Raw genomic sequence first — 18,715 nt, forward strand, 5'->3', positions numbered from 1 at the left:
AGAGTACAATTACTGTTAGAAAAATACTCCAACGTTAAGTGACTCGAAACACGCAAAACATCGTGATTCCATTTGGAATTGGAACAAAAGTCATATAAATCAATAACACACATCAATTTAATGGGTTGGCATTAGGCAAGGACAATGAAATCACGAAATGGTAGAATCATGAAATCAGCAAGTAGGTTGACTGCTCAAAGTTGCTAAAAACTGTTGTAAAATAAGGTCCGCGTTTACACAGACAGTCTGTCAAACACTTGCCGCAGTAACTTTGTAGTATTCGTCAGATCGTCGGCAAATTGTAGACTTGAAAAAGCGCAGTGCCGTATTTATAACTTCATTTTTGATGAAATATGTTTAATGTGATGAATAACATTTTTAAAATAGGCTTTAATTATTGTATATATATAATTACCAATCAAATTATATATATACTGAATCCAATTCCGTGCATAGCCGCAGTGATAGCCTGCCAAACTAGCTACCGATATACTAATTACTAAACCTTCAACCAAAACAAGAAATGAGAAATAAAATCCATTTTACGGACCACAAAAAATCTGCACATCGCTGAAGTTGTGACACTAGATCGGCGTCTATCAACGAAGCATATGCATTTGTGAAGTACGTTACATTTCCGGGTCAAAAAATAAGAAATTGAACCCTTTTTTAAGATCGATCGATGCAGACATGACAACCGAAAATGAAGAAAGCCTAATTGGTTTCATTCCCCATTACTTCCTGACAACATTTTGAAGCACAAGAAAGCATATAGAAATATTGTTATATCGACGGCTGACAGGTCACAACCGATCACATTTCCATCCAACAATCCCAACGACCGCAGTGTTCTAACTCTGATTATGTCTATTGTCTACCTTCCAAGCACTATTTACATCACATTAATTCCTTTCTTATTGTGCAAATGTAAAGGCCCGGCACGAGCCAAGTTTTACGGGTTGAGGTATGTCAAATATTTTGGTGATATTGATAGTGGGCTTTCATTCGTGACTCGTACCGTGCGCATCACGTAAAAATCGCTACTCACTAACTAATGGATATTATCGAATTGGAATTACAAAACTCAGTAGATAGGAATATGTTCTCAATTATTATTGAAATATTTCAACACCAATCAAGTCGCAAGTCCTGCACTAACCTTATCTTGTAACTTCCCCTCCGTTTCCGAAAAATGCCAGAATACTTCTTCCTCCTCGACTGGCCCTCGTTCCTAGGAGCGGAGGCGTCCATGGTTTCCGATGCCTCGCCGCAGCTGCTGACGCTGCCGCTGTTAGGAGAATGAGTTGCCACTTCTTCTCGCCCTGGAACGTAAAGAGTCAGACAGGAAATCAGGGTTGCATTAAAATTTTACAGCAGCTAAAATTGACGCCTGCCCGCCATAGGCAGTGGGGCGAAAGTCATATTTGAATCCTCAAAATTCTATTGTGATGTCAGCTGTTTTAACTACTGCACAATGAATCGCGACATCATCGTTAGTAAAAATAATTAGTACAGCCATAGTGTAGTGTCTAGTATAGACATAGTATAGTCATGGTTAGGCATCAGAAAAAATGACGACATGTCCAGCAAAGTGGGAAAGCTTCGGCAAATAGAGCTACGGGTTTCCAAGTAAACAAAAAAGAAAGTATTCCAGGCCTGGTTTAGCCTAAAAACAGAAAACTGTGAGGTTGAAGAAGTCTAAAATTATAGCCCCTTCAGCAAAACCTACTTGATTATGCTACCATGAGCAAGTAGATGTAATTTCTTACATTGAGAGCACCAATAGGTAACAACACATAATTTACAAACCTAAACTCACAGGAAATATGACTCAAACATACTTTTTGCACACTCCTCATAGATAATTATCGTTGACAACTGTAACTAAAAGGCCGACACAGCACTTCACAACAGAAAAAGGAAAGTCAAAACTCACAAAAATATAGGCCTACACTGCTGAAACATTTGCAAAGTGAAACGATTCAAATGAGACGCGTTGACCCTTTGACTAACGAAGCCTCAAAATGATTTATGCTCTGACACTTGGAGCTCAAACTGCAATTACTCTAACCAGGGATGGTATTGATTGTATGCAACCCGGTAATTGAAATGGATTACACCGCAAAACATATCATCATGGATAATGATTTAAGGGAGACATTGCATGTCTAACAAACTGCATATGATGCATCAATACGCATTAACTTTGACAGATTTGCTTTTGACAAATGCTAGCCGTACTATAACAGAAGGATGAGCTTAGTTGTTGGTTCTCAAAGGGCCAAATTCATTTAGAGTCTATTTAATAAATCAATGCCGTAACTCTTAGGCTATCACGTGCTAAAAATTACATTTTTCTGAATACATAATAAGAGCTTAATACAACCTTACCTATTTCTTCCGAGACATCTACAAAGCCATTGTCACGCTCAACAGTCGAAGCTTGGGATGATGATAAAGGAGTGGAAGCCCGCGAAAATATGCTAGGCGCTGACTTAGGGCGAAACAAGGGATCTGAAAACAATTACTCGATAATTCGCTCGATACAAACCAACAGTTATTTTATTCCCCTTACAAATGTCAAAACGTCAACGTCAATTTCATTCCAATTGGCCTGTTTAACGACACTGACACTATTGACATCTTGTTACACGACACAACAATTGTGACGTTCCTATCAAAGGAAACACTGAATCACTGATCGAATCTCTTTCTAAGAATCCAGCGTTACTGTCGACATCCGACTGCAACATAGAAATACACGCCAAGTCTACATCACACGGTTTTCGATACCGATGCCTTGTCACATGAAAAATACACAGCCTTGCGTGATTGCGTTACAATTACTCAGAATTAACTAAGAAACCGAAACACCTAGCGATTAGCCTTGATAAGTGGCTACCCGTAACAGAAGAGTAATGTATTTAACTGTAATGACATCAATACGCCGAACATATGAAATCCATATTTCGAGAGAGATTACATTCAGAGTCACTGGTATGAATGACACTAAAACTAGGACAAATTCCATCAGCCATTCGAGCATTAAATTGGCATTTATAACACACCTAAAAGCAAACATGCTTCTATTTCTATATATAAAAACGTTAGGAAAGAATGTTGTGAATAAAACTTTAAATGTAAAAAATTTACTTCTATAACGGGCCTTTGAACTGCCCTCAAGTCCACGCACATATACAGAGATATAAAAGTACTAATAAGCACTATTATTAAACACGTAACAATACATATACTGGCCCTTTCAACTGATACCAAGTCACTCACACTTACAAAGATATACAAGAACTAATACAGTCTTAAGCCGTCTACAGACAGCACACTCAAAAAATGCCAGCAATAAGTAAAATGCCTGTGGGCGATCCCTAAGCATACAAACAGTAAATACACAGATTAGAAGGTCCGGACGGAGATTACCTAGCAAGACAAGTTTGTAATAAAAACACAGCTCACTATATACCAAATCACGCATACCTTTTCTACACTGATGCGTGTAGATGTCTTCGAATATAATGGGCAAGTTCTCCGTAGTGCCGTCGGCTTCTCCGCTGTGAATGGGCAACGCCGGTAAATCCAAGAAGTATCGCGACGAACGAATTTCCGAAGCCAGGTAATTGTAAATACCGCACCTGCCCAAATCGGGAGTTTCTCAACGGTAACAGTGTATGCAGGACGAAAACTGATTACCAGAAATAGAGATAAGAGAGAGGGAATGTTTACGGAACGAAGAATGATAAACCCACTTATTCAATGACAAATTGATCGCGAACCAAACCTACAAGGTTTCAAACAAACAATAAACATTTTGCAGTATATGAGCATAAGAATTGCGATAAATTGCAAACTTTTAGGATTGTACGGTATGTACATAAAGTAATATAAAGAGCTTCTTGGAGGTACAGAACTTCAATATACAATTGTATAGTATATTCATATTGAAATGAACAAAAGGAGTTCGTGTACCACCTAAAAATAGTACATTGAACGCTCTCTCATTCACGAAATTTCATGCTGGTCATATTTTGTGATACGATTGTTGATATGGTATACAATGTTCTTTCCAATTCTCTACTAGTTGCTGACGATTACCCCTGACGAGTGACAGCCGAAAATATTCGGGTTCATTTCAATATGAATGTACTATTCAATTGTATAAAGTAATATAAGAAACACGTACCGTATATAATATTGCACAACTTTTCTATTTAAATAGCCTACAATCTGTCTATCTTATAGCGATTATAGAGCAGCAACAAAGCAACCTTTCCCATTTTACAAGGCTCACGGTAAGTAAGACCGCATCGCAACGAGCAAGCAGTTTTCACAACGGACCGCTTGTAAGAAATATGCAAACCGCACACAGTCATGGCATGCATTTAGTAATCCTACAAATTTTATATCGCAAACTGTCGCGGATTTGTGACCAATTTCACAGAAGACAACAGAGAGGTGAGTAATAGGACTCGTGGATCAATCGTAGCAATGTCTTGAACCATGAAAGATTGTGATGCCAAGTGGGATATTGACAATTTGCAAGGTGAACCTTGGCAAGGTCAATAAGTAATTACGTGCTAGGCATTGATAGAGTATCATCAATTCTTTTCCAAGCATGAATCAAAACTGTATGGGATGATTAATTCAGGATGTAACAAAACAGCGCTTGGGACGTTTCTTACTTTTTATCACATCATTTTCGCATAATGTTCATGTGTGCCATTGTACAATTAGCATTCGTTGTCTTTGTTCGTGTTCAATAATTCAAAAGAACCTGAGATTATCATACTGCAATCTCTGTGCCATGTACAGTACTTGAAAATAACAGCAATGTTTGCAGTCGGTCGCTCAAATTTCAAAATTTAAATAACCCATTCCAACACAGTGTTGGTAGTAAAAAATGTAGGCGACAGTTCAACACCACAGATAATCTCCCCACAGCAATGGAACGCAAAAAGGTATCAAAATAACTTCAATTAATCAATTATAGTGACGTGAAACGGTATTTATGTATTCATAAGGGATAATCTTCAAGTCAACGTGGAAAGTACCAGTGTGTTCAATGCCTCATTCGTAAGAATATTTAACAAGTCGACAACCCCCAAGATCAGACAAAATTCGTAAACTGTACACAACCAAGAAAACTCGCGTCTTGAATCCATCACACCCAATGACGTCACGGCACAATTTAACTTGAAATTATCAATTATAGGGGATATAACTTTTGACAAGTCCGAAGAATTATTTCCCGCTCGATCAATATTGGGTAGTTTCTCCTACTTATAAGCTAATAAGCGGACAAAGCGATAACCGAGCAAGTTTTTAAGCCATAGGGCGATGTCCTTAAGCATATAATACAGCAGGTTGGAATTTGGTGATGAATGGCAGAGATATTCATCATTGCACTCGAATACCATACTATGGCATGTTTATTTATAGATACCCGCATCAACATATTCAAGAAAATAAGCATTATTTAGAAAAGATGCAACCAAAGACAAATCATTGCGAATAGATCAAACGATTTATATCAGTCACATTAGTGCAGGGGCGGGCAACTTCTCCAGTCGGCAGGCCGGATATAGGAAAATTAGGAACTTGGCGGGCCGGATTGCTGAATCGATACATTATTCGCCCATTTATCCACCTATACAAGGAATAAATCGTATTTAATGACGGTATTTTAACGACAGCTATGTAACTTTAAAGCCATTTTTCGCCAATAATGACGAAGACAATGTGGATTTGAGAACAGCATTGTCATACAGGCACCATCGTGTCTGCTTCTCTCTGATCAATCAACACACGATGCAATCCTTAATTAGGATTTCGAGGCATTCGATAAGCCCTGTACCCCAAATGTTCTAAGATATCAATTCCTTGAAGTTTAGTAGGTGACGAGACAGCGTGGTTGTTCAACTGTGTGGCCAATTTTATCTCGATATTGAATTCATGCGACCCGCGGCCTCTACGAAATTTAAAAGTGGCGCCCGACCCGTGTTAAGTTGGCGACCCCTGGCATAAGCGGTGTCTTACAGAAGCCTACACGTGTGCCGTGCTACAAGTCAACGGTTACGGAATCAAAAATAAAAAAAAACGGCCTGGTGTAAATGACCATTGTAGTCGACAGACACCATAATTACCACAAATGACATTAGGGTTTAGTATATCGTAAATGGCGATAATGCAACAAGTCTTCTCGCTTCGACGAACTTACGCGTATAAGCGCCACCCTCGCTCGCTGCGCATAAATGTGTATAATGACATACAGTCACTAAAATGTGACGTATGTAAGCAAGTATCTCGGAAGACTGGGGCCGGGGGCCACATTATCATGTAAGACGGAAAACTGTCCGCGGGCCGGACAAAATCCCTTCGCGGGCCGGATCCGGCCCGCGGGCCGTATCCGGCCCGCGGGCCGTATGTTGCCCACCCCTGCATTAGTGGAATAGTGGTCAAGAAAGCTGCCAATACTCGAGCCACGCGCTCTCAACAGGTTGTTTTTAAACTGCTACGTAAATCTACAAAGAATATGAGTCAAGTGACCTATCGTACCTGCTTTCATCGAAAGGAGCATTCCTTGGGTTTTCTGTCGTAAAAAATCCGTCTTGAAATCTCTTCACTCGCTGTTTGTGATACTTTTGCGCCAGCTGTCTGCGGACCTGTGGAAATGAAATACCGGAAGTTGAAGTCTATGCGTAAAATGGACTGCACTCAAGGATCAACGCCACACGAAAATCTATGGGTTGAGCAAAGGAAAGGATATTTAACGGCCACAATTTTTCGGCATGATTCTGCGAAGTTATTTCCGATTGCCTCTGTTAAACGGATCAAATTTCTAAGACGGCCCTGGACAGCGGGTGGTTCGACCCACGTTACACTAAATCGGGTCATTTACCTTGGATTTGGCATGGGCAAATGAAACAACCAATGCCAGACACAGGCCATTTAGCATAGGATTGCCCCTATCATTTTTGTCACTATGGCAGGACTGAGAGAATAACATAGATTGAGTACTTCTACTTTTTCGGAGTACGCAAGCAGGCTTCGCCTACCTACTCTTCCACTTGAGCAGTTGTTTCCTCAGGACAACTTACTTTTCCTATCTTGCGATTTTGAATAGTGGCAACAATTTCCCGCTAAAAGTATGCAACCCTTTACTTTCTACCAGGGTTGTAACCAAATTACAAGTCAATCTCACTCTTATAGTTTATATTCGAGTCAATTCGAGTTATTTTCAATTCCCAACCGAGTCAAGTCCGAGACAAAGTCATTGTGTTGAAAATAGCTTCGAATTAAAGTCTTGTTAAACCTAATTTTTACAATTCTGCATGATGATATCGAATGGTTCGCATTTTTAATATACCAATTTTCCTTACTTTGAACAGTTTCTGGTCGGATTTTCAAGTGCCAGTACTAATAGACGAAACACCATTAGTATGGTTACTTTATTACTCTTGGAAATTCACAATGAGACGACGGACTTGGTCATCCGATTTTCAAGTCATATGACTTGGTCCGAGTCAAGCACAATCACTCGAGTACAAGCCGAGTCAATACACAGACCGACTCAAGCCAAGTCGAGTCATCAAAAAATCTCGACTCAAGTCATCAGCCCATCCTGGTTTCTACTGCTAGTTTTGTCATGTATTTTAAATCACGAATTATACTTGTAATTGATAGCGACGCGCTGACTACTTTCACAGCCTTTGCACACAATACAAATATCTTCAGGGGTTGGACATGTGTGTTTGATTACAGGCGATTTCAAATAGCGACAAGGCACTTACACGATAGTTCTGGCAGGACGACTCGATAACATGGGACCAAAGACCCAGCAGCAAGGAGCACGTCGACGCAAGATTCATGTTAACTTGACTGACAATCTCCTCTAGGGTGTGCATTCGCTGCAATAGAGAACTGCCGTGAGAGATCGAAACGAAACGTGCGCAATAGGGCTCTTCAAAAATGACTTTTTCTCAAATCGTACTGGCTACTTGATAAAATTGTTAGGTTACCTGATTTAAGCCTACACACCAAATTTGGTTCAATTCCAACCAGTCGCCGCATTGCTACAGGAGAGGAAAGTTTCTATTTATTATATAAAAATAAATAACAAAAAATTTGAAAATTTTCTGTTCACCCCATGAAAGTGTTAGGTTGTCTATAGAAACGAAACGATGTTCACCAAATTTGGTTCGATTTCAAACAGTGGAAGCGGGGTTATTGCCGTCGAAAAATTTGGATTTGAATAAAATAGTATTTACGGTGGGCACCAGACGCACCACTATAATAAATAATTAAAGAATTGGTCACCCTAAATACTATTTTATTCAAATCCAAATATTTCGACGGCAATAACTCCGCTTCCACGGTTTGAAATTGAACCAAATGTGGCGAAGATCGTTTCTATAGACAAACTAACACTTTCATGGGGTGAACAGAAAATTTTCAAATTTTTTATCATTCATTTTTATATAATAAATAGAAACTTTCTTCTCCTGTAACAATGCGGCTACTGGTTGGAATTGAACCAAATTTGGTGTGTAGGCTTAAATTAGGTAACCTAACAATTTTATCAAGTAGCCAGTGCGATTTGAGAAAAAAGTCATTTTTGAAGAGCCCTAGTGCGCAATCAATAATAATCTAGCGGCTAAGACACGACAAATATGTGTTTCAATACGCAGTTATTCAGAATTCAAGGTCACCTGTAACTGCGAAGTCATCTGGCTCAGTCGATTTGTGACGTCTACCGAACCTAAACGTGCATAACAATACTTCAACGGCCTGTCACACGGCATCAATTCATCAAAATTATCGATCACATTAGTAAATTCATGCGTCAGGAACAACATGCACCATGCAGAAATGAAGATGTGATTGAAACTACTAACGACGCGATTGCGATGACATCTGAGCCCGACCCATGAGCTATGATGTAAAACGAAACGGCATATTGTATTTTCACGAATAATTAGTCACACTATGCTTCATATCGAGCCATTACTGTGGTCCTGACAAGTGACAATCTGTAGAATTGTGATAATATGTATATATTTGCAATTCGTGGCTAGTACCGATAGGATTCCGGTAAAGTAACGATTGCCAAAAAGCATTTGGTATGCAGAAAATGTGTCGGAAAATATCAGATCATACCTACCGAGTCCATTACTTTAGCCCACCTGCTAAATTACAATAATGATTTTTTTCTACAGAAGTTGAAGACATATTTCTACATCCGATTTGATCTTATGGTAGGGATATGCATTGAACACGAAAACGATCTTTGCAGGATTTGATCAAATGGGTGATCTGGGAAATGGCATAAGCCTACACCGCGCACAGCGTAGCTATATTGGTAGGATTGGAAACCTTTGCGTAAAACATTAACCGCAATTACTTCCGTATAAGGCACACTACTTCCATGTTGTTTCCATTTTACGCCATACGCAGAGTGACGGTGTTGCTTTTCCTTGTTGATTTACATTGTATGCTTTATGATAATGCACGTGTTCGTTTTTTGGTACCGGTACTGTTACTTCTTTCAATAGAATTGGTGCCAAATTCATTTCACATATACGCCATTATCTCCGGATTCCAGGCAATTATGAGGGTCAAGACATGCAAGTTCAGTACACGTTACTTCAAGTTAGCAAATATTGAGCAACAATTTTTTGTCTAGCTCAATGATAAAATCCCAAATTTTCTACTTCAAGGATTTCTCTTCCATGGGCTGCAAATAAGCCAAATTTGACGTACCGGTACATGGTTATTTTAGGCAAGATATCAATTTCATGGATTCCCCAGTGAAATTTGAGAACGAGTTTATTTATGAACAACACACTACTGCACACAGACATAGCCACATTTGCAACTAAAGAAAACTTCAGCAATCCAACTACCTAACTACAAACAAAGTTTCACTGAGGCCAAGCACTAACATAGCAACAGTGGTCGTGAAAATACAATATGGGAGAGGTAAGGCCCACTACGCGAATCAAATACCGCTTAAAGAGCGTTGAATCTCAAGCTACGAAAGGCATGATCACAAAATCGCCTCAACGCAATTACCGATCGCAAGCGAGCAGAGGTCCGGCTGGAATTCTCGCGCGTACAGACGGCTGCTGACTTGCTGGATATTGGACAGAACTGTGAACACATAGAAACAAGCTTTGCGCTTACAGACACACGCGGATTACGTGACAAGGTTAGCAACGTATCGAAAATCACACCGTGCAGTGGCTCGTTCCGAGGATCCGACATATAAAACAATACACAGTTAATGCGGGGGTACACAAATTCAGAGGCTGCATGCAGTACATACGCTGGAAAATCCAAAACGGCAGGTTTGGCGACATAAACAAGCCTACTCTGTAACATTCAGGATGATGTCGTGTATTGCTTGCCTTATTTGGGCTATGCATTGTCAAACGTTGATCGTTAACAAAAACTTTAGTAACATGACACCCCACTTAATGCAAGCGACGGAAACGGTAGATCTGAAATATTATGGGCTGTGTAGAGTTTAGAAATTTTTCAAAATTTCCCTCCATTACTGTAATTATCAAATTTGTTCAGTACTAATTGACCATGCCCAAGCTTCATAACCTCGACGAACAAATATTTTGTCAACAGTATGCTATTTCAATCATTCAATTCTATTCCTCATTGTTCGAACGATACTAGAAATTCCGTGTTATTGCCTTAGCCAAAAAGTTTAAAAAGTCCAAGACGTCTTGAAACCGATTCGAAGTCCCCAGATTTGAATTTTGACCCTCGACCTGACCCGATAGATACAATTATGATGACTTCAGCATTTAGCCAAACCTATAAGAGGCTAATAATGCACAGAACTCATGAAATGCCCCACGGCTATCATATATGTTTTCAACTACGAAAATCCCAATTCATACACGAAAACATATTTGCATTAAATAGATTAGTAACATTCCACTCAACACAGAATAAAACAAACCAGATGCATCGCGTCTAACAACACAGAAACACACACAAGCACTAATTTCCAACACAAAGTTAATCAGGCTTGCAAAAGCGAGATTATCATTAGTATCAAATGGATGGCGGTATGACATCATTATAAAATGAGGCAGTGAATATAAACAAAAACAAACCGGGTCATGAATCAGTGCATCGATATTAAGGAATGGCGTCACACCACGTCCACAATCAATATCGGATATATGGCCAGCTGTGCTGGAAGACAGTTATTGATCCACAGGAGTCATACCTTCGGGATCCTGAAATTTGACTGGCAACGATTTTAATAGCGTAATGTAATAGTTTTGCATGTTCGCATAGACCGTTAGGAGGATTTTCGCCAACTTTGCGTGCACCGATATTGCATTGGACATACGAACGTTGTAGTCGCCAGCCTGTTGAAATATTCTTTCATCAATAAAATGTGCCACACTAGAGAAATAGCTTTCAAAAATCAATCGATTGGAAATGAGCCAAGATCGAATTTTTGAACTGGGCCAGGGTTCGATCAATCGGATAAACGCCATCCTGTTGTAGCAACTGTCACCAACCATCGACAAAATGATGACACTAATAAGGCAGACATAATCACATTTATAAATGAGCACGGTTTGACAGAAATCTAGATAGCGCCGTGAATGTGAAACCAAGGGGAGAAGATTATCCATAATCATGACAAGCAAGTCCTGTGATACAGGATAAGACAGGTCAATAGATAATATTGCAACTTGTCGATAATGCAATCTTCCTACTTTGAAAAGTGCTGGTATTGGTTTTCAAACAGGCTTCTGGAATTACCGAAATTCGATATTGCAACAAACCAACATGTGGCAATATTGCATATTGCCAAATCTATTCCGCTGTAAGATTTTCAACTGACGCTCGGAAAGAATTCAGTCATTGTAAACTAAAAATGATATCATAACATTGTCACGTCACTGCGACAAAATTGTGTATTTCAAATTTCGTTGACTGTATTCAGCCAACTGACATTTGCTGCTGATGAGAGTCAGTCGAACACAGTTTCGAGTGGAATAAATTCGGCAATATGAACATATTGTTTGTTGGGTTGTTTTTTGACGCTACATCATTCATTAATACGCACCATCGCGCACTGAATCCTTATCGGATCAATAGGAATTAGTCTCTGAAATCTATCATTGCATCATTCTAGATTAGGAAACAGATTAGAAAATCACTCGCACATCACTAGGGCTGAGTAATATCGAGCGAGTATTCGACTTTGAGTTGACTTGAGTATTCAAGTATCGATGAACCATGTCGCCATACCAGTACGGATGAACGAGAAAGTTAAACTATGAACCTTTTAGCGGCAACGAAGAAAACAACCCCAGTTACGCCCCGCACTAGAGATAATTCGGTATTTCTTCGACCGAACCTACATTTCATCGCACTTTGCGAGAGTGTTGAGGATTGAACATTGCTTTCTGAAATGCCGTTTCCACTAACGTATGTTGCTTTGTGATGCATGTTATGGATGCTGTGTTACAAACAAACTAATCGTCAGGGATGTCTCGCGAATGTCTGGTCACAAACTTCACCATTGCCTGAGACTTCTTAACGATGTGAATCACAAGTCTACCGTTACCCAGTTAGCTTTGTGTCCTACCTGTCCGGCGCTCATTCCAGGCAGGGGCCTGAACAAAATCGACTCCAACGTTGACGGTTCGACTCCGGACGCTTTTGAACTCTGCGTCAAGCCTGGCATTCTAAAATTAGAAATAGTAAAGCGCCTAGTTTTCTACTTTCTTCTAATTACAGAAAGCACGAAACAGCTTCGCTCCATAACTGCTAAAACTTGAGGACACGCGTAAACAGAATGGCTTTCCGAGTCTGAGATATTATATTCTGCTGTACCAACTCATTTTAATCGCCAAATTGCAAATGACATACTGATACAAACATGTATCGCTGTTTAGAGATGTTTTGTTGGGGTTTCGGAATAAATTTGCTTGCAAAAAATCCACTTTATCCCGTGATATACAAAACCACTATTCCACTTCAAGACGAGCTGCTACATAGAAATGACTTGGCTGGACGTTATTTTGGTGCCATGCATGTTGCGATCAGATCTAAAGGTGTCGTCGCAAGCATTACATTCGCCATCATCTATCTTTGTGGAAATTAATGGGTTTTTGGCACTCGTTCATGTCAAATCGACTACCTACATTTCTGAGGCACGGCAGTGTATTTCAATAAATGCAGCGACAGAATTCGCTTTGAAATAATGAACTTCTTCCCAAATTCTACATAAATAGTATGATGTAAATTTCAAGAAAGGTCATTTTGTTGCTGTTTATCACTAGCCTACAGTTAATATTTGCACAAGATAGATGCCGGATGCACGGTAATAGAGCTGAATTTGAACTAAAACTTTGGGGGTTCGCGGGGTCCGTGACAACCCAAAAGGGGTCCGCAAAGACAAAAAGGTTGAGAACCACTGCCCTAAGGCTTAGGGCCTAAGCTAACCATTTGGTGGGTGCACAACTTAACAATCTACATTCAAGAGGTGGTTAGTAAAGAAGTAGGCCTTACATAATGCTCCAATAGGTTTTACTTATGTACTACTTGAACAGATTTCAGTTTTATATGCAAAACTAGGCCTTTACGATCTCTGGATTTAGGGTTACGATAATAATTAACAAACCGCACAACTTACGTCACGAAAGGTTGATGAAGAGCTACAAGCGACGCATGAATGGTAACTTCAACAGCCGCCATGTATCCGTAGTCGAACAGAACCTGCGAAAGTGATTAAAACATTGGCGAACTGGTAAAACGTGTAGATTAGTGGAAAGAATTTCTAAACGGAATCAATTAGGAATGCAGATTGCGTGAAAAGTCGGTAATCGTTTTAGAAATGCGATCAATCCAAGAGAATTAGGACAAAAGGGATTGTATGGGAAAGTTCGGGTGTCTCACAAACAAAACCAATTAAAAGCAAGTAAGGGAGCAATAGAGAATCACCAGGGGGATATTCCATACCTTGTATGGCATTACTAACCGTGACAGAAACTACTATCAGCGTATTTACTATTTACAAAGATAGTTAGTAACGAATTACTTCCACTTTTTCAATTAGGTTTTGCCTAACGTTTATATTTACTCATCTTTTACACTGCAAATTTTGAAAAGTACAAAGCCTTTTTTTGATGAATTTGCATCATTTTTACGAGTGAAATTGCCGTAAGAACCCATCGAAATAGCCCCTGCATCACAGTGATTGAATATATTTATCTGAAGATCGATACCTATTTTCAGTGTCACTAGTCGGTTTGTGTTAGTCACACAAAAAGATACACTTGCAATATCGAAAGCACCCTCCTCTGATTAATGGATAAATGCATGCGACCCCGTGACCAAATCTACTTTGAGAAATTTACAGACCTTTAATATTCTATTTAAAAGTGGTACATCTACTTTGACCTCAGCAGCAATGCTGACCACTTTGACCGCATCTGCATACTAACGATTAATGGATAGTACGCTATCAGATATTGAGAAAAATTTCTCAATCATAAAGATTACAAACCATGGTGTTAGCGAAGAGTCCGTACATAAGATCCAATTCGAGCTTCAAAGTCTTCTTACTGACTTCCTCCATGCATTGAGTCAAGTCATCCGGTCTTAAATATAAAGTGAACTTTACTGATAGATAAATTTTGGATGATAAGCAGGTGTTGCTATCAATGATCATACTGTAGGCATTAGGCCTGTGTAACAAAGAATTTCGAGTAACTCTATGATCAACCAGATCATGACTCCTGGTCACGGTAGTGAGTGGCAATAATCTCATCCCTATTATGAAAACTAGAATTTACAGAACAATTATGCGATAGTCTACCTTGAATACCCTGAAAGGTAGGAATTCAACATGATATTGGTGGTTGGATCAAGTTACCAAGTCAAACTAGCCACCTGGCGAATAACTGCTAGTATCTGCTTCCCGAGATATTGGAAATAGTCATGGATGTTGATTGTTGACGTTACATAAAGCAAGAAGACAGTTAACTGAAGAAACTACGCAAACGTAACTAGATACAGTAATTTTCATGACCTGGTTGAAACTGCTTTCCAGTTGAAAACAAACGGTTTGAAAAGTATTCGATTAGGAAACTATAAGATATATCAAGTCATTTGGAATAAAAACTACGTTTTCATTCACCATAGTTCTAGAAAATTCTGAGGAATACAGATGCACTGTAATGAATAACTCAAAATGACATGTATTGCTGGGTAATCTAAAACAATACTAGGTAAACAATATTGAGCTGGCGAGTCAGGTGATAACACAATGCAAATTCACGAAAACCAGACAAAATGCCAAGGGATAAAAGATATTTGATTTCTTGCGTTTATTAAATGCGACTAATGTCCAAGAAAAACAATAGGACAAGCAGTGGAAGTATAGAAAGAGTAGCCTACCCAATAAACAGAGTAAGCAATTCCGTCCATTGACTTTGTGTCTGCACTTTAAGTATATCGAGGCCAACGTCCAAAGTTCCAATGCCAAGAATTGTGAACCAGTCATATAACTCATAAATACTTAATACAACTCACAACTCAACATTCATAATAAGATAACTTTCTTCCTGGTGAGTGAGTATTATGCCAGTCAGGCCAGTCATACCATGACACAATTGACAATACATTTTGAGAATTGGACATGGTGATTAATTATAGTGATGTAACATAAATTCGTAAGTATGAGGTCAGCAATGAGATAATTATCTTTCATTGTGTCACATTGATTATGTTAAGCCCACTATCTCATTGACACTGTGCCCTAATAATACTTCATTTCAAATTCAGAGATGCACACGTGCCAGAGTATATATGTTGTATAGATGGATATCCACGAGGTTTAAAAAGTAAAATGAAGTCCACGCAATACTGTGAATTAAATTTTCAAGATAGAATCCATAAAGAGCCTTTTAATACAGAAAAAAAAAAATCGAAGATACTACGTAACCAGAAAAACCAATCATGTGCTTTAGGGGTAATCAAGCTGTAACTAATCAACTAATAATCTTGGACTCATGGGTGATTGTTGAAATATACATAAAATGCATCCCAATAGATAGTTAGAAACAAGTCAGCAAGTCATAAAGTGGAGAGCAATTGGACTAGCATAGACACTGCGAGTTGTAATAACCTGTTCCGAATACCGAATACCGAAACCACACAGGATGCTACTTACAAATCATCGGAATTGGAAAAATGAAGAGAGACTTCGATTATGAAATTGATCCTTTTTAAACATTCCATGATCTGAAAATAGTTCTATGGTTATATGGCAGTACTGATGCAGCAAAACTATGTAAAATAGTAGTACCGGTGGTAAAAAAGCAAACACTATGTGGTAGAATACAAAGAAATCTAGCGGATGGTTCATGTTAAATGGAGAGCCCTACAGTTACGGTGTATTAAAGTGACTTTAATGATTGGTTACGGCATGAAGTATTTGACAAGGGCATCTGCATTTCTCAGTGTAACACAACATTATACATGTTCATGACACGAAGTTGAAGCCTGACCCAATGAAGGTAGGCTATACTTGACTACATAGGCGTGAAATGAAGATGTCAGACCAACACACGCGAGTTGTCATTGTCATATCAAGATGCGATTTGTATCATGACAGGCCTTCACATGTAATTAATAAGGTCCATTTCATTCTATTCTATAATTAGATTTGTGATTAAAACAGATGTCTTATGCAAGAAAATTTCACCTTTTGACTGTCTAGCAGACAATGAACGCGAAATAGAAAAGTGTGATTCAGCTGACATTCTTCACGTTTATACAACACTTGTAGGCACTTTGACACTGCGCCGAGTCCATCATCCAGTACTCTAAATGAAAAGTTACCAAATAATGCCAAGTTCCGTATAATGTGTGTACTAATTAGCCAATAGCAGACTACAATCAAAACTGAACGACAGTCTATGTAAAGTCTATGTAAGATAGAAAACATATTTTTTAACATCATCGTTGCCTGAATTTTGTCGGAAAAGCGGCTATGAAGGTAAAGAATAGCTTTGATCCAATGGATGACGCATGACGTGATCGCAATTTCTACAATAATTCATCGTCATCACAAGACACTTCCGAGTGTCATTCTCTCCACTTCACGCTATACGAAATGGGACCTCACCGATTTAGCGATCCACTCAACTTATTACAAATTTTTACTAATTAAAATGCAGCATTTTCAGAACAAACTGATTCCTACTCCCTTTTGGTGGGCCACAGTTGAGTTTTCACACTATGAACGGTCTACTGAGATTAAATTATTGGGTATCACCGATGTAGCCATTATCCGATTCCATACCGTAGGCCTAAATGAAGAACATGCCACTAAAAATAGGGTAAACATTCAATAAAAAGACTCTGCCTGCTAAGTAAAGAAATTACAGATGTCTGAACTTTAGCACAGGCAATTCCTTCACATGGAATGATCAATTAGAGATAAGTACCTTACCACATCATCGATTATTTTCAAATTTCTGAACAGATAATATTTCACTGAAATCATTTGCTATTGCCATATCTAATGCCAATCAGCTATTTTTAACATGCAATCGGCCTACAATTCTGGGTTGCAAAAAATCAACTGGGAAAGAAACAAAAGCATTTTGAAGTAGTCTCAGAATTAGCAGTTGGCCTATAAGTCAATATGTATAGCATAGCATACAAACATCATAAATAGCTCCTTTTTTGTATGCAAATATAGTTTAGTAATTGCAGAACACAAAAATACCTTGATGGGCAAAAATGATCAGCGTCATCAGGTTTGATAATGTGCACCTCCGCTTTAGCGTGGGGGTGAGATGGCTCCAGTAGCTTGATAGCAACTTGATAAAATCTGCAAAAATAAAGCAGAAAGTCAAATTTGAAGAATGTTTCGCCTGAAACAAGGTAAATTGGATTGAATAGTCTCAGAGAATCGGAGATACCCAAATGTACGCCAAAATTAATAAATGGAAACGTAAGCTGTCCAGTTGCGGTACATTTTTCTAGAATAATAATATTGCATGGCACATTTTGCATGCTTTTAACAAATTCTAACTTAGAATACAGATATAACAAATTCTTGATACCGTAATGATCTTGACATGTCCATGACAGTTACTCACCCTCTTTGAAATAAATCCACATTGCAAAGTCGACCTAAATCCACAGCTATTTCAACAGTTGCTTGTAGATCTTCCATATGCCTTAGTCACAGTAAAAAACGATTCAACCAAAATTCCGGGTATCACACTTTTTAATATATATTACATGTAACTTCCACCTAAAATTACGAAGTACATTTAATCAAAAAAAATTTGAATCATGGTCATACATCTGCAGCGTGCTTCAGGTTAATCAATAGAAACAATTACTATGATCCAGAATTCAGATCGAGATCGTAGTTACCATTATATCAAATGACTTGCTTGAACAGAACGACAGCTCTCCCCAGCTGCAATATATAAGTCATTGGATATATTGTGTGTTCTTTAGCTGCTTCTTATCTCAATAGTATCGCCTAATTATGAACATGAGATCTTATACGTAGATGATATATATTTCTTTAAATAGCCTGAACTTGTTTTTCTATCTTCAATTCAGAATTCAGTGGTAATTCAGCTCAGCTGCATTGAACTGGATGATTCCAATATCTCTTCACTATACCACG

General features: G+C 38.7%; 1 protein-coding gene across 2 annotated transcripts in view; it reads right to left on the reverse strand.

Moving 5' to 3' along the window:
• LOC145447643 (protein FAM135A-like) overlaps nt 1-18,353 on the reverse strand; it is a 32,990-nt gene extending 14,637 nt beyond the window's left edge. The window contains exons 1-15 of one of the 2 annotated variants that reach the window (XM_080325888.1): nt 18,171-18,353; nt 17,795-17,899; nt 16,766-16,886; nt 16,232-16,302; nt 14,564-14,657; nt 13,691-13,773; nt 12,641-12,740; nt 11,261-11,405; nt 10,084-10,161; nt 8,721-8,770; nt 7,803-7,919; nt 6,568-6,674; nt 3,493-3,647; nt 2,392-2,514; nt 1,160-1,322 (exon numbers count right to left, since the gene is read on the reverse strand). In XM_080325888.1, the coding sequence (XP_080182014.1) occupies nt 1,160-1,322; nt 2,392-2,514; nt 3,493-3,647; nt 6,568-6,674; nt 7,803-7,919; nt 8,721-8,770; nt 10,084-10,161; nt 11,261-11,405; nt 12,641-12,740; nt 13,691-13,773; nt 14,564-14,657; nt 16,232-16,302; nt 16,766-16,886; nt 17,795-17,899; nt 18,171-18,247 (1,589 nt within the window). In that variant the 5' untranslated portion in view covers nt 18,248-18,353. The remainder of the gene's footprint in view (nt 1-1,159; nt 1,323-2,391; nt 2,515-3,492; nt 3,648-6,567; nt 6,675-7,802; nt 7,920-8,720; nt 8,771-10,083; nt 10,162-11,260; nt 11,406-12,640; nt 12,741-13,690; nt 13,774-14,563; nt 14,658-16,231; nt 16,303-16,765; nt 16,887-17,794; nt 17,900-18,170) is intronic. The other variant, XM_080325889.1, reaches the window with a different exon arrangement.
• Nucleotides 18,354-18,715: the final 362 nt, after the last annotated feature.

Source organism: Botryllus schlosseri, chromosome 10 (assembly GCF_051294905.1).
Source record: "Botryllus schlosseri isolate E-star chromosome 10, Bs_hap1, whole genome shotgun sequence".
NCBI classification, from domain to species: Eukaryota; Metazoa; Chordata; class Ascidiacea; order Stolidobranchia; family Styelidae; genus Botryllus; species Botryllus schlosseri.